We start from the raw sequence: 27,564 nt of genomic DNA, 5'->3' as shown, positions 1-27,564 counted from the left end.
ACCCCACCCTCGGCCTGCTGATGTCCTGGTTGTAACCAGAACGGCCTACACTTGAGATCTGGATGTCTGAGCAGTTGACCCCTCACCCACTTGCAATTCTCATGGCCTCTTGGTTGAGCCTAGCCCTACCGACCATACCTCCCCAGCCCCACAGTTCCTGCCTGATGATCTGCGTCTACCTACACTTGAGCCCTGTGTCTGATGTACCTACACCACTACCTCACCCTTTAACCCTACCCGTCCTGATAGGTACTGAGCCCTAGCTACCGTGCCCACCACTGACTGCGAACAACCGTGCATGTCAATGAGTTCTAAATCGCCCCTACTATCCACCATGTTGCTGATGTCTGGTCCTAACCCTACCGTCACCCTGATGTCTCGCGTCCTCCTGCGTACCCTGAAATAAGGCCCTAACCCAGACTTTGGATGTACCTGGGCCAAAATCTCAATCTCAGTATGTATCTTTTCATATTCATCCTACATCATCTCTCTTAAGCCTCTCCGTGGGAACATAATGTGCCATTCAGTGAGCTGCTATACTGAACCTTTTGTCTTCTTGATTCTCAAGGGAACTTCTGCTCTCCTCTCTTCTCATCTCATCAAACTGACAATTGAGAACGGGGCCTGTATAGACAAAGTCTCTCTGAGTAGGAGTACTGATYGGTTTTACCTTTACAATYGTAATGAATAGGAGGGTGGACCTGATCCTAGATCAGCACTCTGAGATACTTTGTGGATACTGGCCCTGTACCAAATGAGCAGTAACTGAGCTGCTACTGTAGTTTAGGACACAAATCACTTTCAGGTCAAACAGTTGAGTGATTTGCATGGCTACGTACTGGCTTCCTACTGTACTGCTATGAACTTGTCATCACCTGTTTGATTATTTTTCAGAATGTTTTACACTGTCTTTTTTTATACAGAATGAATTTGATTAGATTCCTTGTCAAGGGTGAATGTTCGTGGGTATGCTTCTATTGCTCATTGGCTTCTACCCTGGGTAAGGTGCTGGTCACATGACTAGGAGTTTTTATTGTGCCATAGGTGTTTCAGATGACTCTTACTGTGTCATTTGTTTTTGGTTCTATGGATTGTAATGCTACTTCCTGTTGCTAGTGGTGACACTTGTGATTTTAGAACCCCTGGGAATATGTTGTTCTTCCTGTTGATTTGTGTATTGATCTGTTGTTTTCTGAAGGTGTTTTTATTGTTGACATATTCAAAGTGCCTAAGTAGACCTGCTGGAATTGAGGTCTACGAATCAAGTGCGACTGTGTGATGTTTCAAAGGGATTAATACAGGCAATCAATTCCCTCCTTATAATACCAAACGCCTAATCCTATTCTATAACCAGTTAAAGTGTTCTTCAATCAAAATTCAAATGAAATGTTAATCAAGTATCRAAGTTTTTAGGAATCAACATGAGAAATTGCACCTTGATTATTTAGAAATGACAATACTACTGTAACAAATCAGCATTGCTTGCCAATATTTCACTGTAAAAGCCTTCTTTTAAATAAAATAATATCCAATATGTTGGTAAATCTTTGTTTTCTGAAATTTATGACTATTTTTCAATTGTGATTTGAACTTCTGCAGTTTCACAGGATGGMCACAAGATGGCACTGGTGGTTAAATGTTGATGACATGACATTGGGTCATGGGAGATTGAGACTTATTCCTGGCTTCAGTCTACCAACTTTTTTGGTAGTTTCTTGAAAAGATGCCATGCAAATTATGTGAAGTACTGTAATTTGATTACTTACTTTAACATTATGGTGCAAGTTTGGGCTCCCGAGTGGCACAGCGGTCTAAGGCACTGCATCTCAGTGCTAGAGGCGTCACTACAGACCCTGGTTCGATTCCAGGCTGTATCACAACCGGACGTGATTGGGAGTCCCATTAGGGCTGCGCACAACTGGCCCAGTGTCGTTAGGGTTTGGCCGGGGTAGGCCGTCATTGTAAATAAGAATTTGTTCTTAACTGACTTGCCTAGTTAAATATAAAAATGAATGGGGGAGTTATGTTATGGATATCTCAGTACTAATCTGTCTGATGTGTTGACCAGCCGGTCTGCAGATGGATACACTGTTCTCCTAGTACAATGCTGCTCAGTCCAGATGACTCTTCTCAAATTGACAACATTCTCCTCTTTCCTGATTTGTCCAGGGTGTACTTCAATTCACTTTACACTAACAGATGTCCAGGTGCTCTGTAGTGTCTCTCTCTGTCTTTGTCTCTCAGCCAGGCTCATCTCAGTAGGGCTTGCTATATCCACTCACTCCTTTAGGCCTCAGCCAGGCTATCTCAACAGGGCTTGCTGTAGCTCTGAGTGGTCCTGGAGAGATACTGGCTGTGTAGACTTTTGTTACAGCTCCGCAATCACACATCTGATTCAACTAAAGATCCAGACTGAAGATCATGATCAGTTGATTATGTGATAGCTGTGTTAGTGATGGGCAGGAACCAAAGCCTGCACACCTCAGTAACTCTCCTCCAGGACTGGAGCTAGCTGGGGAACCCTGGAACACCCTGTCATATAGCCTGAAAGTGTGTTCTCTACTCTCTCCTCTCCACCCACCTGCTGCAGATTGATCCAGGGCCAAGATACAGTCGAGTACAATCATTTACCCCCCCCTAGCTAACAATCAGATATATTTTACAGGCCTGTTATTGAACTGTAAAAAGTGTGTCTCTCAATCACCTCTACCTGGTGCTGGATGATACAGGTTATGTAAATGCAGCGGTGGATAGATTGCTGGTGTTGGTGTTAAATCTCTGAGGAGGGACAGCTACCCTCCTGATGTCTGGTCCTCCTACCCTGCTGATGTCTGGTCCTCCTATCCTGCTGATGTCTGGTCCTCCTACCCTGCTGATGTCTGGTCTTTCTACCCTGCTGATGTCTGGTCCTCCTACCCTGCTGATGTCTGGTCCTCCTACCCTGCTGATGTCTGGTCCTCCTACCCTGCTGATGTCTGGTCCTCCTACCCTCCTGATGTCTGGTCCTCCTACCCTGCTGATGTCTGGTCCTCCTACCCTCCTGATGTCTGGTCCTCCTACCCTCCTGATGTCTGGTCTTTCTACCCTGCTGCCCCGCGTTCCGTGCCTCGGCTTTATGAGGGTTTATTATATCCAAGACCTTTATGCCTTGACAATCACACACTGTTTATTCTAGGGCTGGGGCATGCTTTTCCCTTTATGTCCCGACAATCACACACTGTTTATTCTAGGGCTGGGGCATGCTTTTCCCTTTATGTCCTGACAATCACACTCTGTTTATTCTAGGGCTGGGGCATGCCTTTCCCTTTATGTCCCGACAATCACACACTGTTTATTCTAGGGCTGGGGCATGCTTTTCCAAATACCAAGTGCTATAGTCATACACTATACTGCTGATCACTTCAAAGACAATGTCTATTAGGCTACAGTAGACTACTTCAAAAATCCAAATATTTGGTGTAAAACTATTGAATTCATTGTATTTGTGAATAGGGGATTTTAAACCCTAATAAGTGTTCATACATGGTGGATATGGATTTTCACATATCAAATCAAACTTTATTAGTCACATGCTCCGAATACAACAAGTGTAGACTTTACCGTGAAATGCTTACTTACAAGCCCTTAACCAACAGTGCAGTTCAAGTGTATCACATAAACTTTTACACAAAGGAGAAAATGTATTCTGTGAGTCGGTGTGAAACTTAAGTATCCAGCATGCATAAACAGTTATTGGCTCTTACGTTAAAAAACACCCTGTTCACACATACTATAAACTAGATAGTCTTAGTCTACTGTTCATTCTATAACTGGTAGTCTTTCCCTTAATACACCCGGTCTTCAAAGTGATCAGCACTGTAGCATAGGATTATAGGGTTGGTATTAAAAAATGCATGACCCTATAATCTTATCTTTCCTTTCCACCATCACTTTGAGAGAGTCAAAATGTCCTATCCTAGTGACTAGTAACGAAAAGGAAGGATGTGGCCTCTCTCTTTCCAGCGTTCCAGTGTACATTGAGGCCCTCTTTCTCAGATAAATGATTAGGCCTACCGACGACAATGACCCTTCCAGATGATCTCTGTGTTTAGTCAGATTGTGTTGAATAAATGTTAGAATGACAATGACATATTGTTTATCCTGTAGAAAGCATTGCAAACTCGACATTGCATCCGACAGCTTGTCACTCTGATTGCAACCAAGGGAATTACATGGCCCTGTACACACTTACGTTGTGCAACTGATCTGCAACACATTTGGCACAATGGTTGTAATACAACAGAGTTTTTTTTCTGCACAACAATAATCACACAAGCACTGTGGAGACACCACACAATGGTTGTGTAAACGTTTTTAGATAGACAAACTCTCTGTTGTATCACAAAAAAATATCAGTTGTGTCACAACCATTGTTACAAATGTGTTGCAGATCAGTTGTATAACCGGAGTGTGTACTGGGCCTATAGGTCCAGTGGTAACTGAGACACTGCAGCTGCTACTGCTATGGAAAGTTTCACTGTTCACACACAGTTCTCAATGAACAACTGCTATATATTTTCATGTGGGATTAGAGCTCACTAACCTATATATAAATAGACAGGGTTTTGACAAAAAAAATGAAAGTGTTAGGGATTCCACGGATGATCTGGCCCTAGTACTGTAGAGGTACCACATCTATGGTCTGGCCTTTAGTACTGTAGAGGTGACACATCTATGCTTAGTATAAACTTAGCAGAGACCAAGGCCAAAAATAGACTCAGTGTTTCAGTGAACTCATTGCCTGGTGAAGAAGACAGCTGGTGTGTCAGAGTAAAGAACGACACTGAAATACATTGTTCTGTAGTCTTTTGTTTATATATTTTTTGTCTTCTATTTTGAAAGAGACTGTCTCTATTGTTTAAAGTTGAAATCATGTAATTGTTGATTGAGATAATATAGGTATTTTGTAAGGGGGGCAACTTTCAAAGTCGTGTCTTGAGTCATATCAATGAGATAACATCTCTTTGTCCACTGTTGAAATGATTGAATGTTAATTGCAGGGAAAGTTATTTTTGTAAGAGGGCCAACTGTCAGAGGCATATCTGTTTTAACCTCTTGTAGTTTTGCATTTTAACCGATGTCACCGTTGGGAAATGTGATTGTAAACTAACAGCCACTAACGTTTTTGTCTCATCATATATGCTGCTTCTACTGTTTATTATCTGTCACTTTATTCCTAGTTATATGTACATATCTAGCTCCATTACCTCGTACCCCTACACATCGACTCTGTACTGGTGCCACGTGTATATAGCCAAGTTATCGTTATTCATTATATATTTATTATCACTTTTATTGTTACMTGTTTTACTTTTCTAATATTTCTCTATTTTCTTTCTCTCTGCGTTGTTGGGAATTTAAGTAAGCATTTCACTGTTAGTCTACACCAAAGCATGTGACCAATACAATTTGTTGTGATTTGATTTGTAAGTCATGAGGGCAACAATAATTCTTAGCTATGAGACAGGATGAAATGTTGTAGGTTGGTAAGTTATCCCAGAGGGCTATGTGCAGCCTACAGGGGCAAGGCTTTGATATGGAGTCTTTACAGCTGGCTACCCCTCCCGGTAAGATCAACATGACCTCCTCTTCAGAGAAGGAGTTAGTCTGTAAAGTAAAAACATGAAGGTCCATGGTCCATGCCCTTCTCACAGCCCTCCCTCCCTGGATGGATGGATGGATGGATAATGAATGGATGGATGGATCTACTCTGTGTCTATTACATTTCCATGGACTTGTTTGTGTGTTTTTCACATGGACTGTTCCCCAACATGTATTATAAACAAAATTACAGATTCATATCAATCCGTACAATTCTTTATTTTTGTCTTATTACAGTGAGAATTCAATATTCCGGGGCACATTATAGGCCTGCTATGATTAAATAGCTTAGGCAAAAGGAAACATTTTCCATGGATGAAACGCATGATAAGGTAACCTATTATTTGCGTTGTAAATCATTGTATTGTCTGATGGGTCGTGTTTTCTGTGTATTACGGTAAAATTTCAAATCAATAGATTTGAAACACCCACAAACCTAAATGGTGCGCAACAGGATGCGCAATCYACTGACTTCTACACTGTTTCCCCTTCTTGAGCGTGGGTATTTAGGTTTGTCCAGATTGTTTTAAAATCAGTGATTGTGGTTTTGAAAAATAACCGCCCATCTGGTAGATTTGAGTGAGTTGTTGTGAGTGAGCTGCACAGACGTCTTGAGAGACCCGACCACATCCCGGCGTTCAGAAGAGTTGGTAACTCTAGGAAAGGACTGGTAGGGTTGACGAGTGGACGCGGGGCAGGCATGGGTTGCAGCCACAGCAAGGTGTGTGGCGGAATTTGCTAAAAAAAAAATGTATTTATTCATATTTGTTGTGAAATAATCTAGGAAGTTAATTAGCGAACCAAGTGCTGTTTTGCTATTGTAGCTGCCATTGTCGCACCGATTCCTGGCACAACACAGGCGTGTTGATAACCTTTTAAATAGATCAAGCAAAATTGTTTGTTAGTTTAGCCTAATTTCCCACGTGCTTTAATCTCGTGGATTTTACAACCGAGATTACACATTCATTAACATCAATGTTTTGAAACGCGTGATTTAGGCTATCAGTCAATTTGTGCAAAGTGTTCTACGTTTTGAAACAACTGAAAATAACTTAAGACATGCAGTCGATCCTCTGATACTGACTATCCCACGAGTTTGAAATGTACTTGTCAATTATTGTAGCGGAGCGGGACTCATCTGATGTAATTCTTCCCGAATTACTTATAAGAAATTGCAGGTTGGCCAGACATTGACAGTCACTTTATGACACTGAAGGATGAGATCATTGATACACTGTGTCATTGTATCGTCATCACCAGTAAATTGTACATTGTATTTGTTGACACCCTGTAGCCTGCGTAGTCATTGGATTACATCTGTCAAAGTTTCTACTTTCTGGCCATTTGAGTTGTTGTGTGTTTCTACATGGTTTTACATAATCAGTTCATGTTTTCTATGACGTCTACCAATGACTACAAACGGAAGTGACTTGTGGATATAGCAATTGTAATATTTAATATGCAACTAAATGTCGTTTTTAGGCTACAGTTAATTCATGTACTAGTACTGCCTCTTTGACATTTACAACCAGTGGCACAGGTTTATATTACATCCAGAAATGATACCCCAGATTTGTGACATCCAGAAATGATACCCCAGATTTGTGACATCCAGAAATGATACCCCAGATTTGTACCATCCAGAAATGATACCCCAGATTTGTACCATCCAGAAATGATACCCCAGATTTGTACCATCCAGAAATGATACCCCAGATTTGTGACATCCAGAAATGATACCCCAGATTTGTACTACTTCCCGGAGGCATAGAGTAGGTAGACTAGATAAATCGTTGAGTTGGAGGGGATCTCATTTCAATGTGTCTGTTTGCCAGATAAGTGAGACCACTTACACAGTTTAAAAGCAGAGGGAATTATTTGATTGTTTAGCCAATATTCTATGTGAGTGGATTCCTTCATTTTATCAATGGTACCTGGTGGTGCTTGATATAAACACTCCTAACTCTCCTTGAGATTTGAAAATATTTTTCTTCTACACAAAGTAAGCAAGGACTTAGAGGTACTGCAAGCCACTGGCAAGCTGTACGGCAGCTTCTGCAGGGCAGATCACAAAACCATCTGTTTGGCTGGTTGACGTAAGCAACTGGAGAAGTGTGAAGTTCTGCTAGAGAGGGCCTGGAGAGAGAGAGAGACACACACACACACACACACACAGCAATATGGCTCCATATGGACCATGATGATGATGATGAAGAGACTCTGCCAAGTGTTAATGACATCTCAAGGAACATTTGTTTCTCTGCTAGACTCAACCACAGTCTAAATTAAATATCCCTTATTAACTAAGTCTGAATGTCCTTTGTTGTATTGAAGATGTGGTTTTACTTTTCTGAATTTCCTTTTGAGTTTAGGGGCTGTTTTTCTAGTTCTATCAGCCTGGGGTACATGTCTGTCTCCTATGTATKGCCCTTTGAGAGGACACGTCTTTATTCTACACTCTTCTTGGAAAGTTTCAACTCTTGTGAGAGCATAGCTGAACTAGATGTTTCTCACAAAACATTCAATCTTAACCTTGTGCTCTTGAGGCCAGGAAGAACTTGTAAACATTAGGAGTCCGGTGTACGCTACAGTTTGCCATGGGGCTAGGATGTTCTCTGTGAGTTTAGTCAGTGAAGACATGCCTCCACGTTGCAGTTTCTCCTATGTTTAAAAAGACTGTGGAGATGGGCTGTCTGTCCCAAATGGTACCCTATTCCCTCTCTAGTGCACTACTTTGGGCACTGATCTATTGGCCTTGGTCAAAAGTAGTGCACTATATAGGGAATAGGGTGCCGTTTGGGATGTGCATACTGAGAAGGGAGTGAAGATGTGATTTATGGTTGTGTTAGAGAGCCTTTCCAGCCCCTCTTCAACATATGCTCCTGGACTTGTATATTTAAGATCCTTTACTGGGACTTAAAGAAGGTAATAAAACGAACCTCATGCTGTACTGGTCTCTACATTGTCTTCCTGGAGTCACTTGTCTTATTGGAATATTAGATATTATAGTTTTTATTGGAAAATTAGATTTTCTTATTGGAATATTAGATATTATAGTTTTTATTGGAAAATTAGATTTTCTWATTGGGATATTATGGTATTTATTGGGCTAGTGTCCCATACGACACACTCTTCCCGTTGTAGTGAACTCCCTATGAGACCAGGGTCCATAGGGCTCTGGTCAAAATTAGTGCACTATATAGGGAATAGGGTGCCGTTTGGGACACACACTCTGTTTTCCAGGCACAAATAAAACTGGTACGCCATGTTTGGCGTGTTTCTGTGTGTTCATACAGCGTTAGTGGTGGTGGAATAACGTTGTGTTATGTCAGGAGGAGGCTGGTCTCCATGGACCGCCATACGGTATTGTGGCAGGTAGCCTAGCGGCTAGAACGTTGGGCCAGTAACCGARAAGTYGCTGGTTTGAATGCCTGAGCCGTCAAAGTGAAAAATCTTTCGGTGCCTTTAACTCTAATTTGCTCCAGTGCACCTATCATACTACTATGGCTGACCCTGTAAAACAACACCTATCATACTACTATGGCTGACCCTGTAAAACAACACCTATCATACTACTATGGCTGACACCTGTAAAAACAACACCTATCATACTACTATGGCTGACCCTGTAAAACAACACCTATCATACTACTATGGCTGACCCTGTAAAACAACACCTATCATACTACTATGGCTGACCCTGTAAAACAACACCTATCATACTACTATGGCTGACCCTGTAAAACAACACCTATCATACTACTATGGCTGACCCTGTAAAACAACACCTATCATACTACTATGGCTGACCCTGTAAACAACACCTATCATACTACTATGGCTGACCCTGTAAAACAACACCTATCATACTACTATGGCTGACCCTGTAAAACAACACCTATCATACTACTATGGCTGACCCTGTAAAACAACACCTATCATACTACTATGGCTGACCCTGTAAAACAACACCTATCATACTACTATGGCTGACCCTGTAAAACAACACCTATCATACTACTATGGCTGACCTGTAAAACAACACTATCATACTACTATGGCTCACCCTGTAAAACAACACATTACACTGCTCCTATCTGCTGTTTGTGACAATACAACTTTATTTTTATTTTTTTTACAGTCTACACAGACTTAATTCTTCAGTCTACACAGTGAGGACAGGACACAATGTAATGTGTGATCTGGTATCCTAGTAATGTCAGGAACCTTGGTATTGTTTGACAGTTTAGGAATAGTTTGGTATGAGGAGTGACCTATGCTAGAATTGCCCTATTTCTACAACAATGTAATGTATCTAATGCAGAAATGTTTATTAAGACTCCATAAGTACTGGTATGATCAGTTTGAAGTAAATCAGTGTATCACATTGTAACAATAGTATGAACACTGTAGCATGGACATGTTATATAACTTTTGAACAAACAAATGATTCATTTCCAGTCATGTGGGTAAATCACTCCCTGTAAGAGAGCAATATGGGTCAAGCACCCATCAGAAGCTTTACATAAGCTCCTACCCTGCTTTAGTTTACAAAGTTATGGTTTCCCTGGTAACTTCAAAACGTCTCATAGTGTTGAGGTATTCTCAGTACTTTGGTATATCTATAATATGTTGAGATATAGGAATACATTATGCCTATATCAGACCACACACTCTTTTCTCCTTGTAGAGGAAAAACAAAGTGAAACGGGGTGTGGAACTGTCTTTAGGTATTTTGTTGTACCATAATCTCCTCTAATTTAACCAGATATGGTTAAATAAGACGATGTTAATATTGTGTGAACTAGACCCAGAGTTGATCAATGACAACATTGTCTTTTCTCTATATTTTTAGAGGAAAAACAAAGCGAAGGAGGAGGAGAAAACGGTGAAGGAAGTCAACAACATCAAGATGGAGGAGGTGAGTGTTGTGGTTTCCTGTAGTGTTGTAGAAGGAAGGTCAACAACCATCAAGATGGAGGAGGTGAGTGGTGTGGTTTCCTGTAGTGTTGTAGAAGGAAGGTCAACAACCATCAAGATGGAGGAGGTGAGTGGTGTGGTTTCCTGTAGTGTTGTAGAAGGAAGGTCAACAACCATCAAGATGGAGGAGGTGAGTGGTGTGGTTTCCTGTAGTGTTGTAGAAGGAAGGTCAACAACCATCAAGATGAGGAGGTGAGTGGTGTGGTTTCCTGTAGTGTTGTAAAGGAAGGTCAACAACCATCAAGATGGAGGAGGTGAGTGGTGTGGTTTCCTGTAGTGTTGTAGAAGGAAGGTCAACAACCATCAAGATGGAGGAGGTGAGTGGTGTGGTTTCCTGTAGTGTTGTAGAAGGAAGGTCAACAACCATCAAGATGGAGGAGGTGAGTGGTGTGGTTTCCTGTAGTGTTGTAGAAGGAAGGTCAACAACCATCAAGATGGAGGAGGTGAGTGGAGTGGTTTCCTGTAGTGTTGTAGAAGGAAGTCAACAATTATCAAAATGGAGGAGGTGAGTGGTGTGGTTTCCTGTAGTGTTGTAGAAGGAAGGTCAACAACCATCAAGATGGAGGAGGTGAGTGGTGTGGTTTCCTGTAGTGTTGAGAAGGAAGTCAACAATTATCAAGATGGAGGAGGTGAGTGTTGTGGTTTCCTGTAGTGTTGTAGAAGGAAGGTTAACGACCATCAAGATGGAGGAGGTGAGTGGTGTGGTTTCCTGTAGTGGTGTAGAAGGAAGGTCAACAACCATCAAGATGGAGGAGGTGAGTGTTGTGGTTTCCTGTAGTGTTGTAGAAGGAAGGTCAACAACCATCAAAATGGAGGAGGTGAGTGGTGTGGTTTCTGTAGTGTTGTAGAAGGAAGGTTAACGACCATCAAGATGGAGGAGGTGAGTGGTGTGGTTTCCTGTAGTGGTGTAAAGGAAGGTCAACAACCATCAAGATGGAGGAGGTGAGTGGTGTAGAAGGAAGGTCAACAACCATCAAGATGGAGGAGGTGAGTGGTGTGGTTTCCTGTAGTGTTGTAGAAGGAAGGTCAACAACCATCAAGATGGAGGAGTGAGTGGTGTAGAAGGAAGGTAACGACATCATCAGATGGAGGTGAGTGGTGTGTTTTCCTGTAGTGTTGTAAACTGACACTGTGACTCCTCTCTCCTACTGCTTGTCCGGTTTTCTTTATTACATCTCCGAGGATTTTACACATCAATCTGCCTCTTTTGAAGCATTATAAAAGCTAGGCGCCCATACTGACGTGTCCTCTTTATTATTGGGCCCACTAATAACCCGTACATAATAACTGTCCCCTGTATAGCTGCAGTGGCATGGTGCTTGCAACTCCAGGATTGTGAGTTTGATTCATATTTGGGGACTCTATTAGATTGTTTAGTTCAATTCAGTCTGGTATGAGAACGGTATTCACAGTCTGCGGAAAGCTGAGGATCTTGGCTATTGAGCTGTTCCTTAAAACTTTGGTGTGATTTGCTAATATATACAGTGGGAGAAACAAGTATTTGATACACTGCCGATTTTGCAGGTTTTCCTACTTACAAAGCATGTAGAGGTCTGTAATTTTTATCAATAGGTACACTTCAACTGTGAGAGACGGAATCTAAAACAAAAATCCAGAAAATCACATTGTATGATTTTTAAATAATTAATTTGCATTTTATTGCATGACATAAGTATTTGATCACCTACCAACCAGTAAGAATTCCGGCTCTCACAGACCTGTTAGGTTTTTTTAAGAAGCTCCTGTTCTCCACTCATTACCTGTATTAACTGCACCTGTTTGAACTCGTTACCTGTATAAAAGACACCTGTCCACACACTCAATCAAAAAGACTCCAACCTCTCCACAATGGCCAAGACCAGAGAGCTGTGTAAGGACATCAGGGATAAATTGTAGACCTGCACAAGGCTGGGATGGGCTACAGGACAATAGGCAAGCAGCTTGGTGAGAAGGCAACAACTGTTGGCGCAATTATTAGAAAATGGAAGAAGTTCAAGATGACGGTCAATCACCCTCGGCCTGGGGCTCCATGCAAGATCTCACCTCGTGGGGCATCAATGATCATGAGGAAGGTGAGGGATCAGCTCAAAACTACACGGCAGTACCTGGTCAATGACCTGAAGAGAGCTGGGACCACAGTCTCAAAGAAACCATTAGTAACACACTACGCCGTCATGGATTAAAATCCTGCAGCGCACGCAAGGTCCCCCTGCTCAAGCCAGCGCATGTCCAGGCCCGTCTGAAGTTGCCAATGACCATCTGGATGATCAGAGGAGTAATGGGAGAAGGTCATGTGGTCTGATGAGACAAAAATAGAGCTTTTTGGTCTAAACTCCACTCGCCATGTTTGGAGGAAGAAGAAGGATGAGTACAACCCAAGAACACCATCCCAACCGTGAAGCATGGAGGTGGAAACATCATTTTTTGGGGATGCTTTTCTGCAAAGGGGACAGGATGACTGCACCGTATTGAGGGGAGGATGGATGGGCCATGTATCACGAGATCTTGGCAAACAACCTCCTTCCCTCAGTAAGAGCATTGAAGATGGGTCGTGGCTGGGTCTTCAGCATGACAACGACACGAAGCACACAGCCATGCAACTAAGGAGTGGCTCCGTAAGAAGCATCTCAAGGTCCTGGAGTGGCCTAGCCAGTCTCCAGACCTGAACCCAATAGAAAATCTTTGGAGGGAGCTGAAAGTCGTATTGCCCAGCGACAGCCCGAAACCTGAAGGATCTGGAGAAGATCTGTAGGGAGGAGTGGGCCAAATATCCTGCTGCAGTGTGTGCAAACCTAGTCAAGAACTACAGGAAACGTATAATCTCTGTAATTGCAAACAAAGGTTTCTGTACCAAATATTAAGTTCTGCTTTTCGATGTATCAAATACTTATGTCATGCAATAAAATGCAAATTAATTACTTAAAAATCATACAATGTGATTTTCTGGATTTTTGTTTTAGATTCCGTCTCTCATAGTTGAAGTGTACCTATGATAAAAATTACAGACCTCTACATGCTTTGTAAGTAGGAAAACCTGCAAAATCGGCAGTGTATCAAATACTTGTTCTCCCCACTGTATATATGAGCATCCGAATGTATAACGGCAGGCTGAGTCGACGACCTCATTTCAAGATGGCTGCTACCTACATTCCGGTCAGCGTTGTGAAGCATAAACTAAATAAACACGGAATACGTCGATACACATCGAAAGCCGGGACTCCACAGATCATGACGGTGTGTTATTTATCTGCCTGTGACCTACCGTTATTGATCACCGGCCCCGAGAGTCAAAATGTTTATTTTACACAAAGTTTTCACCAAACATCTTACAAGGTAAGCTTCGATTAGGTCTGTGTTTGAGCTATAGCCATATGTAGGGGTATGAAGTTTAATCCTTAGGTTGGTAGGAACAGATCTAGTCTATTTGCTAATGTTATCTGATCATGTATGACTTAATGGCCACATCGAACGTCCACCGAGTGACTATATCTTTGCACAACAAAAAAATTACGTTGCCTGCATTCATTACACACGGGATTGGCTACTATGGCACCTTGACAATCTTGTAGCCAATGAGATAAGCCTTTCAGGGATATGCAGTTGACCTGGGTGGAATAAAGCAAGGTTTAGAACCTTTTTTTATGCGTAATGTGAACTATTGTTACCTGGCTCAGACACGAGACGCACCAATTACATTGTAAACATATTTCATCGCTTTAACATAAAAGATTGCTTCTCAAGGGGGGGGGGGGTAGGTAAGAACTAAGAATATTGAACAGGAAGCTAAAAAGAAGGTCGCTATGAGTAAGTATACCGACATAGAAGCTTTGAATAAAATACTGGACGGACTCGGATCAGGGGAGCGATTTGGACAACAAGGATTTCGACTTGGCCGACAAAGATTGCTTTCTAGAAGGATTGGATCCACTTTTAGATCTGTAAGTACATTATTTTCATGACTTTATATAGCTTATTTACTATATGTATTTGTTTTTTATAAGTTGTCTGCTTTTTGTGCTTTGGATTTAGTTTACATAGGCCTATGTAACAAGTCATTTCAATGTTAAATCATTCCAAAGTAGTTATTGTCTGTTTCATATTAGTTTGCTGTTCTAAGTTTCATCCTTGTAACTTTGGAGAGGCCACTAAACTCTCATGGCCATTGTTTATTTGTGGTTCTCACCTCTGGCTTTGTCTCCAAAGTGTTACTGTTTGCAGTGAGTGAGTGTGTGTGTGCTTCACACCTATGTGAGTCACTGTACAAATAGTGTTTTTACTTTACAGTAATGTGTTTTTTGTAAATTTAGTCAACTGTAATTCTGTTTGTCTTACAACAATATATTCCTTTATTTTATTCACCACAGGAGGAAGCAGAGTATTTGGATGATGTTTGGGAGCCACCCCTCCCCAGCAAGCGCCCCCGCCGGTCAAGGTCTTCACCCCCCCACTGTTATGTCAATCACCCCGTCTGATGGTTCTGCATCCACTTATCAAAGACCTCTTGAAAAAATCAAAAGGACTGCCTCTAGGGAAGTAACCATGTCAGAAATGCCAGTTCACTTTTTGTTTCCTGGCAGAGAGGGACTGCTTCAAAGACTATCACAACATGCACAAGCTGCTGTGAAGGGTGAAATCTAATCATCTACACCTGGGATGTAAAACAAACACGAATGCCATTTGTAAGGTGTTCAGCTTATTTATGTTTTTGCTAAAAAAAAAAATGTGAGGGACACATGTGTAACCAAGTTTGTGTTTGATAATACTTTTTAAAAAATATATTTTTTTTGTTTATCTGTTGCTTTTTCTATTGTTTTTGTGAACAGTTAATTTGTATGTGGGACCAATACATTAGATATGCCTAGGCTAAATGTTCAGGCACTTTGGAGAGTGCCCCTGAAACCACCACGATGTTTGAGAGAGGTTGGTGTTGTAGAAGTTTAGTTTTTATARTGAACAATAGTAGCTAGTTACTTTTAGGCACATCCAGTRTGCAAAAACAGTGCAGTTACCAAATTCGGACACTTTCGGATACTTTGGAGAGGTTGAAAGGACACTTGAATTTACCCTGGACACCCCATAACACAACCACAATGTTTGAGTGAGGTTGATATGGTAGATATTGTTTTTATACTGAACAAATAGCATTTAGGAATTGCAAATATGTAATAGCACTGGAATTWTCTAATTTACAGACATATGCCACTTTGGAGAGGTTTAGGGACACTTGGAATTGTCCTGTGACCACACCTGACACCACTTACTAAAACATCTACCCATTTTGAGTTGTTAGGTCTATCAATCCCCCCCCAAAAAAATTCTGATATTGTGCACATGTTGTGGAAGCCATCTGATGTGTTTCCTGCTCTGGGCATCAATAAGTCACTTAACTTATAGCTTGTCAATGAAAGATGACTTTCAAAATAAAAAAACTAAATACCGGTTATTTTGTGTGTGCTTGATCTTGTGTATTCTGAACTATGTAACCTTCTCTTCTGATTATTTCCTCATCTCCCAGATGTCGTCTTTCCAAATATACATATAAGTTTTGGCATGTCAAAATTGTGTAATTACACATGAATAGCAGTTACTTTTGGGTATGTCTATTTTGGAAATCTACTTTTTGCCATTACATTTAAAAGGTTAACTGATACATACTTTGTCATGATCCCGGTGGTTGAAATGATGTCACTACTCCCAGAAACGGGTTGGAATTACTCATTAAAGTGACATCACATTTACCTMATTTCAACCAGTCAGTTTTGGATACTGAGATGGCTTTGCAAACACTGTGTCAACACAGTGCTGTCTGCATTAGAATACTCAACAAGTACTGTCTTGTGTACTCTGTTGTACTTGAAGTGTTCTCTGTTGCCATGTAATTATGGGTCTCAGGATCATGCCTTCAACAACTGCCTAAGTGAACAAGACTGTGTTAGCCTAGCCTGCTGAGGTAAAACCTAGGCATTAGCTAGTGGACCTAGCACAAGTCTCCATGTCTCAGGAAGGTCAATCATCACTCGGAACGTGGTTCACCAAACTAGTCCATTACATGACTTCCTCAGAAGTTGGACCGGCACTCCCCCGGTATTTTATTTATAGGCGACAGATTGTATATTCTACTGGTGTTGTACTGCGTCTAGTCAGACCAGTAGATGTTGCAGCCAGGTCTGGTTTGGTTCAAACCCTCTGCCCACTGTGTGGAACATACTGAACAAGATACATCTATTATGTAGACATGTAGGATAAGAAATCATGTCAGCTCTATTCACAACATTTCTATCAGAAGACATTCCAGCAACGTTTTGCCTTGATAACCACAGCACTGGGTCATATTCAGCTRCATTGTAATGTAGGATTTTGCCRTGTRAAACAAGCWTTTGTTAYTGGACATGTCCAGGTAGTCCCTCCCTGTTTCTGTTTGTTACCTACTGAATACAACCYTGGTTTCCCCTCCAGGTAAAGTCCCTCTGGAGGAGCTGAACGTGGATCTAGAAACGGAGAAGCAGCTGGGTCAGTATGAGTGGCAGCTGMAGATCCTACGGGAGGTGCTGTCTGCATCTGGGACCCAGGAGAGGGAGGAGCTACTAAAAGACCCAACCCAAGGAGAGCTCTGTGCCCTGGTCCACAACATCATTGAGAAGGTAGCTAACCCCATAGAGAGCTATGTTTCCTGGTCCACAACATTACTGAGAAGGTAGCTAACCCCATAGAGAGCTATGTATCCTGGTCCACAACATCATTGAGAAGGTAAAGTGCCTTCGGAAAGTATTCAGACCCCTTTACTTTTTCCTCATTTTGTTACGTTACAGCATTATTCTAAAATGGATTRAATAAAAAATAAAAATCCTCAGCAATCTACACACACTACTCCATAATGACAAAGTGAAAACGGGTGTATTAAAAATAAAAATCAGATACCTTATTTACAAAAGTATTCAGACCCTTTGCTATTTAACCAATTTTAGAGTAAGGCTGTAACCTAACAAAATCTGAATCCTTTCCAAAGGCACTGTAGGTGAACCAGGGAATTGAGCTCATAACATTAAACAGTTTAGTCATTTTAGCAGATGCTCTTATCCAGAGCGACATACAGGACTATTTAGGGTTAAGTGCCTTGCTCAAGGACACATTGGCAGATTTTTCACCTAGTCAGCTCGGGGATTCGAACCAGCAACCTTTCTGTTACTGGCTCAACGGTCAGAAAATACTGCCCTCGTCTATCTGCCGCCGCAAGCGGCTGCCTAATCCTGCCTAATGAGCGGGCCGGCTGTGCTTCTCCGTGATGCTGTGGTTCAGAGCACACTTAATGTAGTAGTGGATTTATGGTTTAAAGGGTTACCTATCCATCCTGGTTACCCATCCTGGTTACCCATCCTATCTATCTATTTGGTTAGAACAGAAATGCATCATCTGTGGTCTAAGGCTCACCCCATTGTCATGATCAGAGGCTTCAAGTTTGTATCCATACATTTTTGACAAGCTGATCATAGTGAAAAAGAAAATACTTCTGCGTTTTCCTGCTGTGTAAACACATTGCAAATAGGCTCACGATAACTCCTGATAAAGTTGGGTAGCTGCTATTCAGTGCTTAAATAGACAAATTGATTGCAACACTGTAGGCTACACCTTGGTAAGCACGGACCCAAGCTGATGCCTTTCAATCGTTTTTTTTTTGTTTTGTTTTTTGGTGCAGTCCAGACTAGAATAGTCCCAGTAAGCAAAATGGCATTGAAAAGACAGGTGAAAAACATTTTCCAGACGTTGAAGTTAGGTTCAATTTAGGTTCTGAATGAAAGGTGAAAAATACATTTTCTGTACGTTTTAAATACATATTTTCCAGGTGGTTGAAAAGGTGTCTTTTCTGGATGTTGAAATCAGGTTCATTTCTGGTTCTGAATAAAAGTTTGATTTCTATATCCACAGACATTGGTTTTGGTCCGGTCCAGACATAATCTGAACCAATCATAGACATCTGATTTCAACATCGGGAAAATACGTATTTTCAACATCGGTAAAATTAGCATTTTAAACTTTTATTGAGAACCAGAAATGAACCTGATTTCAACATCCAGAAAAGACACCTTTTCAACCACCTGGAAAATATGTATTTAAAATGTACAGAAAATGTATTTTTCACCTTTCATTCAGAACCTAAATTGAACCTAACTTCAACGTCTGGAAAATGTTTTTCACCTGTCTTTTCAACGCCATTTTGCTTACTGGGACTATTCTAGTTTTGTGGCAGAACGGCAAGGACCGGCCCTGCTGAGAAGGTAGATAGTAACTGCTAGCACCCTTCCCTCACCCTAACCCCTCACCCTAACCCCTCACCCTAACCCTCACCCCAACCCCTCACCCTAACCCCTCAGCTCACTAGTGTTTCCCAAGCCTTTTCTCCAGCTGGAGTTTTACCTCCAGCCCTTCATATACCCTTTACCTTGTACCTATACCATTTTACATTCACCATATACCGTTTATTATATTCTAAACTCAGCAAAAAAAGAAACGTCCTCTCACTGTCAACTAAGTTTATTTTCAGCATACTTATTAACATGTGTAAATATTTGTATGAACATAACAAGATTCAACAACTGAGACATAAATTGAACAAGTTCCACAGACATGTGACTAACAGAAATGGAATAATGTGTCCCTGAACAAAAGGGGGGGGTTCAAAATCAAAAGTAACAGTCAGTACCTGGTGTGGCCACCAGCTGCATTAAGTACTGCAGTGCATCTCCTCCTCATGGACTGCATCAGATTTACCAGTTCTTGCAGTGAGATGTTACCCCACTCTTCCACAAAGGCACCTGCAAGATCTCTGACATTTCTGGGTGGAATGGCCATAGCCTTCCCCCTCCGATCCGAGACGTGCTCAATGGGATTGAGATCTGGGCTCTTCGCTGGCCATGGCAGAACACTGACATTCCTGTCTTGCAGGAAATCCCGCACAGAATGAGCAGTATGGCTGGTGGCATTGTCATGTCAGGGTCATGAGCCTGCAGGAAGGGTACCACATGAGGGAGGAGGATGTCTTCCCTGTAACGCACAGCGTTGAGATTGCCTGCAATGACAACAAGCTCAGTCCGATGATGCTGTGACACACTGCCCCAGACCATGACGGACCCTCCACCTCCAAATCGATCCCGCTCCAGAGTACAGGCCTCGGTGTAACGCTCATTCCTTCGACGATAAATGCGAATCCAACCATCACCCCTGTTGAGACAAAACCGCGACTCATCAGTGAAGAGCACTTTTTGCCAGTCCTGTCTGGTCCAGCGACGTTGTTGCCGGTGATGTCTGGTGAGGACCTGCCTTACAACAGGCCTACAAGCCCTCAGTCCAGCCTCTCTCAGCCTATTACATACAGTCTGAGCACTGATGGAGGGATTGTGCATTCCTGGTGTAACTCGGGCAGTTGTTGTTGCCATCCTGTACCTGCAGGTGTGATGTTCGGATGTACCGATCCTGTGCAGGTGTTACACGTGGTCTGCCACTACGAGGATGATCAGCTGTCCGTCCTGTCTCCCTGTAGCGCTGCCTTAGGCATCTCATAGTATGGACATTGCATTTTATTGCAGTCCTCATGCCTCCTTACAGCATCTTTCTTTTGGTGTTTTTCAGAGTCAGTAGAAAGGCCTCTTTCGTGTCCTAAGTTTTCATAACTGTGGCCTTAATTGCCCACCGTCTGTAAGCTGTTAGTGTCTTAACGACCGTTCCACAGGTGCATGTTCATTAATTGTTTATGGTTCATTGAACAAGCATGGGAAACCGTGTTTAAACCCTTTACAATGAAGATCTGTGAAGTTATTTGGATTTTTATGAATTATCTTTGAAAGACAGGGTCCTGAAAAAGGGATGTTTTCTTTTTATGCCTGAGTTTAATATACCTGTAACCATTTGACACTGAACCAATAATATAAACGCAGCATGCAACAATGTCTAAGATTTTTACTGAGTTACAGTTCATGTAAGGAAAATCTGTCAAGTTTGAAATAAATTGATTAGCCCTAAATAGATGGATTTCACATAACTGGGGAATAGCAGATATGCATCTGTCAACAGATACCTTTAAAAAAATGTAGGCGGCGCGGTCAGAAAACCAGTCAGTATCTGGTGTGACCACCATTTGTCCTCATGCAAGCACGAACATCTCCTTCGCATACAGTTTTGATCAGGCTGTTGATTGTGGCCTGTGGAATGTTGTCCCACTCCTCTTCAATGGTTGTGCGGAGTTGCTGGATATTGGAGGGAACTGGAAGACGCTGTCATACACATCGAGCCAGAGCATCCCAAACATGCTCAATGGGTGACATGTCTGGTGAGTATGCAGGCCATGGAAGAACGGGGACATTTTCATGTTCCAGGAATTGTGTCCAGATCCTTGAGACATGGGGCTGTGCATTATCATGCTGAAACATGAGGKKATGGCGGAGGATGAATGGCACGAAAATGGGCCTCAGGATCTCATCRCGGTATCTCTGTACATTCAAATTGCCATTGATAAAATGTAATTGTGTTCATTGTCCGTAGTTTATGCCTGCCCATACCATGCCACCATGGGACCCTCTGTTCACAACGTTGACATCAGCAAACCACTCGCCCACACGATGCCATACACATGGTCTGCAGTTGTGAGGCCGGCTAGACGTACTACAAAATTCTCTAAAACAACGTTGGAGGCAGCTTATGGTAGAGAAATTAACATTAAGTTCTCTGGCAACAGCTCTGGTGGATGTTCCTGTAGTCAGCATGCCAATTGTGTGCCCCCTCAACTTGAGACATCTGTGGCATTGTGACAAAACTGCACATTTTAGTGGCCTTTTTATTGTCCCTGRCACAAGGTGCACCTGTGTAATGATCATGCTGTTTAATCAGCTTCTTGATATGCCATACCTGTCAGATGGATGGATTATCTTGGCAAAGGAGAGATGCTCACTAACTGGGATGTAAACAAATTTGTGCAAAATTTGAGAGAAATAAGCTTTAAGCGCGGATGGAACATTTCTGGCATCTTTTATTTYRGCTCATGAAACATTGGACCAACACTTTACATGTTGCGTTTTTATATTTTTGTTCAGTGTACATTCACCATGTACCCTTTCCACACTACTTTGCTGAGCAGAGCCTAGCCAACTGTACTGTGCTGGCCTGGTTATACAGTATATCCTCTCCAGTTGCCGGAACCGGGTTGGAGAGGACAATGTGAAAAKAAAATATCCATGCCAACACAGTACAGTTGGCACAATAGTATGAAAAGGGCATTAGTATTTAATTAGTGTGAACCACAAAGCCACTACTAAAGGTGTATGTGGACATTATTATTACGAAGCAGACCAGAAAAAGTCATTCTGCTCTTCCTGCAGGGTGAAAAAAAACATCCTTCTGCTCTTCCTGCAGGATTAAAAAAAAAATGTCCTTCTGCTCTTCCTGCAGGATTTTAAAAAACGTCCTTCTGCTCTTCCTGCAGGATTTAAAAAAAAACGTCCTTCTGCTCTTCCTGCAGGATTAAAAAAAAAAAAATGTCCTTCTGCTCTTCCTGCAGGATTTTTTTTTTTAAACGTCCTTCTGCTCTTCCTGCAGGATTGCATTGGGATTTGCATTTTAATTACACAAAGTATCTTTTTGAATTGAGGTCTCCTGGTGTTTGTGTCCAAAATGGCACCCTATTCCCTATATAGTCCCTATGGGCCCTGGTAAAAGTAGTGCACTACATAAGGAATAGGGTGCCATTTGGGACACTACCTACTACCTACATCCTGTGCAGCTTCAAGTTGAGAATAACCAGAGCAGCACAGTAACATGATGATGTCAAGTCATATATTTTACAGCTGTCGGAGATAATAAACACATGCTTTTCCATTACACAATCTTTGCCTATTTGGTGTGTGTGTGTGTGTGTATTGTGACTGCCTACAGTGGGTGCGTGATGCCTGTGCGATTGCCTGCATAGTTCTCTGGCCATGGATTTATAAACCTCCTGTCAACAGAGCAAGAGGGTGTCATTGCGGACACAGCATCTCATAGGGCTCTGCTCAAAAGTAGCGCTCTAAGTAGGGAATAGGGTTCAGTTTGGGTTGCAGCCTAGACCTGTTTGGCTGCTTTGGGATCACAATGCCTTTCCAGAAGGGGGGGGGGGGGGCAGTGATTTGTGCAAACATAGTGTGACAAAGTACTGAACGAGGTGAAGAAGTTGGAAGGTTTATGGTGTATTGAGTGATTGGTTTGTAGAAGCCAGTTGAATTGTTAAATGTTGCCTGTCCTCAATATTGGCCATGGCCTGGTTGAGCAGTGAGTTATGGCTGATCATCTGGTAATACGACCTGGTAGTACAACAGTGAGTTATGGCTGAGTCATAAATGGTATGTACACCTGTAGTACAACAGTGATTATGGCTGGCTCATCTGGTATTATACACTGGTAGACAACAGTGAGTTATGGCTGGCTCATCTGGTATTATACCCTGGTAAGTACAACAGTGAGTTCTGGCTGGCTCATCTGGTAATTAACACCTGTAGCACGAACAGTGAGTTATGACTGGCTCCATCTGGTCACTTATACACCTGTACGTACAAACAGTGAGTTATGGACTTGGCTCATCTAGGTTATATACACCTGGGTAGTTACAACAGTGAGTGCTGGCTCAATCTGTATTAATACCCCTGTAAAGTAAACATGTGAGTTATGGCTGGCTCATCTGGTATTATACACCTGGTAGTACAACAGTGAGTTTATTGGCTGGCTCATCTGGTTATAACACCTGGTAGTACAACAGTGGAGTTATGGCTGGCTCAGTCTGGATTCAATCACCCTGGTAGTACAACAGTGAGTTTATGAACTGGCTCATCTGGTATTTATACACCCTGGTAGTAAAACAGTTGAGTTATGAACTTAGCTCGTCTGGTATTATACCTGGTAGTACAACAGTGAGTTATGACGGCTATTGGTATATATACACCTGTAGTAACAGTGAGTTATGGCTGGCTCATCGTATTATACACCTGGTGGTACAACAGTGAGTTCTGGCTGGCTCTTGGTTTATACACCCTAGGTAGTACAACAGTGAGTTATGCGGCAACTTGGTACATATAACACTTGTTTATATAACAAAGATCTCACTGTTGCTTATATTTGATATTCACTTTGTCTAGCTCCTATGACAAGTGTGGACTGACATGCTTCCAATCCTCGTCCTTGTGCTTGATCATCTCCAGTGCAAAATAGAGACGGCGCTGAACCTGACTGTTCTTCTACCGGGGAGAAGAGCCAGAGACTGCAGAGCAGCACGAGAGACAGCTGGAAGGCAACGTTGTGAGCATGTGAAGTTAATTCTGTTGATCTAATAACCATATTGATTATTTTGTTTGCTGCTTGATTAATCTTTATGCAATGTTGAGTTATTCTGTTGTTCTAGAAATGAGTAATCGTTGACTGACGTTATTCTGTTGGTTCTAGAATGAGTAATCGTTGACTGACGTATTCGTTGTCTAGAATGGTATCGTGACTGATGTTATTCCGGCCGTGTAATTACATAAAGATCCCTATTATCTCCTACAGAACGGCAGAGGATACAGAGTGAAGAGACAAAACGACTAACAGAGACCCCACCAGGCAGCAGAGAAAGTGTTGAAGGTATGTGTGTTTAGTTGTCTCTCTAACTTGATCAGTTTGTATCTCCTGTTTGATGTACTGTGGTCTATACAGTACCCCTTACCTTCTAACTGTGTAAGAAGAAGTACAGAACTGACCAGTTGGTTTTCTTTTAAAGGAGGAGGTAGAGGAGCTGACTACAGAGCTCCACGTGTACAATGAGTTAAAGAAGAGAGTTGACGAGTCTACCTTCAAGAAGGACCTGCAGCGGAACATTCAGGTGTGTGTGTGTGTGTGTGTTCGTGTGTGTGTGTGTTCGTGTGTGTGTGTGTTCGTGTGTGTGTGTGTTCGTGTCTCACAGTGTGTTTGTTTCTGCGTGGCGTGTGCATGATCCCGTAACCAGTTCACTTAGTTGGACTGTTTTTTTTACACATCTGGTCTCCAGGTTTCATTAGTATGTTGTTAATTTTATACTCTTCCTCTCCCCCTCCTTCTCTCTCACTCACTTTCCCCTCCCTTTCTCGCTCCCTCTTTCCCCTCCCTTTCTCGCTCCCTCTTTCCCCTCCCTTTCTCGCTCCCCCTTTCCCCTCCCTTTCTCTCTCCCTTTCTCTTTCCCCTCCCTTTCTCTCTTTCTCTCCCTTTCTCTTTCCCTTCCTTTATCTCTCACACCTCTTTCCCCTTCCTTTCTCTCTCACACCTCTCTCTCTCTCCTTCTCCCTCTCCCCTCCTCTCTCCTTCTCCCCCTCTTTCCCCTCCCTTTCTCCAGGCCCACGGCAGTCCTGGGCCATTCTGGGAGCGGGAGCAGGAGAGTCTGCTGTTTGTCATTGAGATGAAGAGTGAACGTATCCAGGCGCAGGGGAACAAACTGCTACAGATGCAGGGTCTGGTAGGGAACAGAGACTGGGACTTGGACTGGGGACTGGCTGACAGACTAGTCCAGGCACCTGACTCGTTGAGATTTCTGCTATAGTCTAATTCAAGTCATTATTTAAACGGCATCATCGCAGTCTCAATACACTTTACAGAGGAAATCAAACAGAAACAAGAAATCTGAGGTGCTCTGCGTTGTCCAAAAAATACTCTGGGTTATAGTTTCACAAAGTCTTTGAATGTCAACATGTTGTCTTCACCACCCTGATTGTTGATTGGGTCCTTACTTTTTTATTTCTACCCTGTCAGGTGGAGAAGAATCTGTCTCTAGAAGACCAGGTCATAAATGTTCTACAGAACAACGAGGACCTGAGGGTTCGTATCGACAACCATCAAAGCCTTCTACAGTAAGACCATTTGATATCCACACCGTCTCTGTCTCTCTGTTGGAACAGTCAGTTACCCTGGAGTTAATGTTGTTACCAGGAAGTCACATTGTAGAAGAATACATGGCAACAAGGCTGTAAATAGATTAACAAAGTTAACAAGTTCTGTTCAAGCAAACTCAAATGTAGGAAACGGCTATGGCATTTACATAAGATCTGAATGTAGCGCCACTTGGTGGAGAAAGTGGAASGGATATTTCTTAGTGGAAGAAGGTTATGGCAGTTTACAGTACTTGAGTGTAAAAATTCAATTTCACCATCCAAACTTGTGTAGTTTATATAGATGCTGAATGAGTTTTTGGTGCTACGTCTACTTATGACAATGCATGTAGGATTTTGGTGAAGAATAGTAATTTGAGGTCAGCAAAAGATTGATTATAAAGTAGTTTGCTACAGATGTGTTATTTTTTAGCTCATTATCAATGTCTTTCTGTCCTAAACTATCAATGTTGATAAATATGTGTTCTCTTCTAATATATCTCCTTCCCTGTGCTCCTGTCTGTAGGCAGCTCTCCAAGGAGCACCAGGACCTTCAGGGGGCGTTAGACAGGCAGGCAGGTCTCAGTCAGAGGCTCACCCAGGAGAAAGAGCAACTCATGTTTAAACTGAAGCACAGAGACTCCTGTTCTACCTTCCCATCCTTCCCCATAGTGTCTGAGATCTCCCCTAGCTGATCTGAACGGGGCAGTCAGGGTTACCTCTTAATCCTGTCTAGGGTTGTAAACATGGAGCCTGAATCCAGAAAATTTCCCAAAATTCTGAAAGTATTTTTTCCCAGAAATCCCTGCCTGTATGAATACATAATGAGTGATTCCTCCAACCTGAAATTCTTCACGTGGGATTTCTGAAAAAGCAGGGGACTTTTGGGAATGTTTCGGGACTTTTTGCATTTGCAACCCTAATCCTACTTTGACAACCAAAGTCCAGGTACCTTTACAAAGGGCTATAGTCACATGTTTGATGGAACCTGATGCCAAATAATATTTTTTGTCTCGTTTTGTACCTGCTGTGGCTTTACAGTACATCATGTTTTCTATAGCAGTATGGCGTTCATACAAAAGGACTGTTTTTGGGGGTGGGGGGCAGTGGGCATAGCCATGGGCTGTTGGACTTAACTGACTCCTGTTGTTCAACTGAGATTATTACTCAACTGACATTCTCATAGTTGTGTTACTGTTCAACTGAGAATATTCTAGGTGGATGTGACAGTGTTCASTCTGATGGTTTGACTTGCGGTTGTAGACAGAGATGTACAAACTTAGTAGCTACATTTTTTTTTTTTTATATCTACCTTCCTGCCGAGACACTATTACGTCTATCAAAATGCAGTGTCTAGGTTTTACATCACTCAGTATGGAATAGACATTACAGAATATAATGCAATATATACAATTTAAACAGTTACTTTAGACAACTGCCTTTGTATTGGAATATGTTTATACTCTTTTGTTTTATAGAATATGGAAAATAGATTGCCATGTTGGCAGTTTGATTTTGTTATTTTTTTTGCAGATGAGTACAATGGATATTTTTGACTTTTTTAAGTAACAATGAAACAGAAGCATTTCTGTGTTTAAAAAAATATTWTTTTTTTTCTGATGCACTAGCACTTTTAATCAGTATTTTACTAGTACTAAATGTGAGAGGTAGTTGATGTCATTTTTTTTGTTATTCTTGCGTTTACATTTTGTTGGTTTTACATTTTTATTTGAATCATTTAGCTAACGCTCCTCTCTTCGAAGGCAGCGGATAAATCTAGAAGGAGAGAGGAAGTCACAATAAACAGTTGCATCTGAACTGCAAGTGTTTGTGTGAAATGTGTCAGTGTCTCCACTAGGGGGCAGGTTATGTAAAATGTAAATTAATTTGTTTAACTAGGCAAGTCCGTTAAGAACAAGTTCTTATTTACAATGACGGCCTACACCGGCCAAAACCCGGATTACGCTGGGACAACTGTCGTATGGGACTCCCAATCACGGCCGGTTGTGAATACAGCCTGGTTTCGAACCAGGGTGTCTGTAGTGACACCTCTAACACT

General features: G+C 42.0%; 1 protein-coding gene and 1 long non-coding RNA gene across 2 annotated transcripts; both read left to right on the top strand.

Moving 5' to 3' along the window:
- The first annotated feature begins 6,166 nt into the window (after positions 1-6,166).
- Positions 6,167-27,323, top strand: ccdc69 (coiled-coil domain containing 69). Its single transcript, XM_070438438.1, is given in 11 exon segments — positions 6,167-6,361; positions 10,496-10,812; positions 11,149-11,249; positions 17,077-17,261; positions 23,835-23,870; positions 23,872-23,923; positions 24,178-24,252; positions 24,372-24,490; positions 24,977-25,096; positions 25,390-25,487; positions 26,032-27,323. Coding segments are annotated over 11 exon segments (1,293 nt in total). The 5' UTR covers positions 6,167-6,340; the 3' UTR covers positions 26,201-27,323.
- On the top strand, positions 13,962-16,063 carry LOC139024050 (uncharacterized). Its single transcript, XR_011475287.1, has 2 exons — positions 13,962-14,558; positions 14,985-16,063. It is a non-coding gene; the product is annotated as an uncharacterized lncRNA (long non-coding RNA).
- Positions 27,324-27,564: the final 241 nt, after the last annotated feature.

The sequence above is a fragment of the Salvelinus sp. IW2-2015 genome, unplaced genomic scaffold, assembly GCF_002910315.2.
Source record: "Salvelinus sp. IW2-2015 unplaced genomic scaffold, ASM291031v2 Un_scaffold923, whole genome shotgun sequence".
Classification (NCBI taxonomy): domain Eukaryota; kingdom Metazoa; phylum Chordata; class Actinopteri; order Salmoniformes; family Salmonidae; genus Salvelinus; species Salvelinus sp. IW2-2015.
Note: the sequence above shows the minus strand (reverse complement) of the source record. Positions and strands in the feature narration are given on the sequence as shown.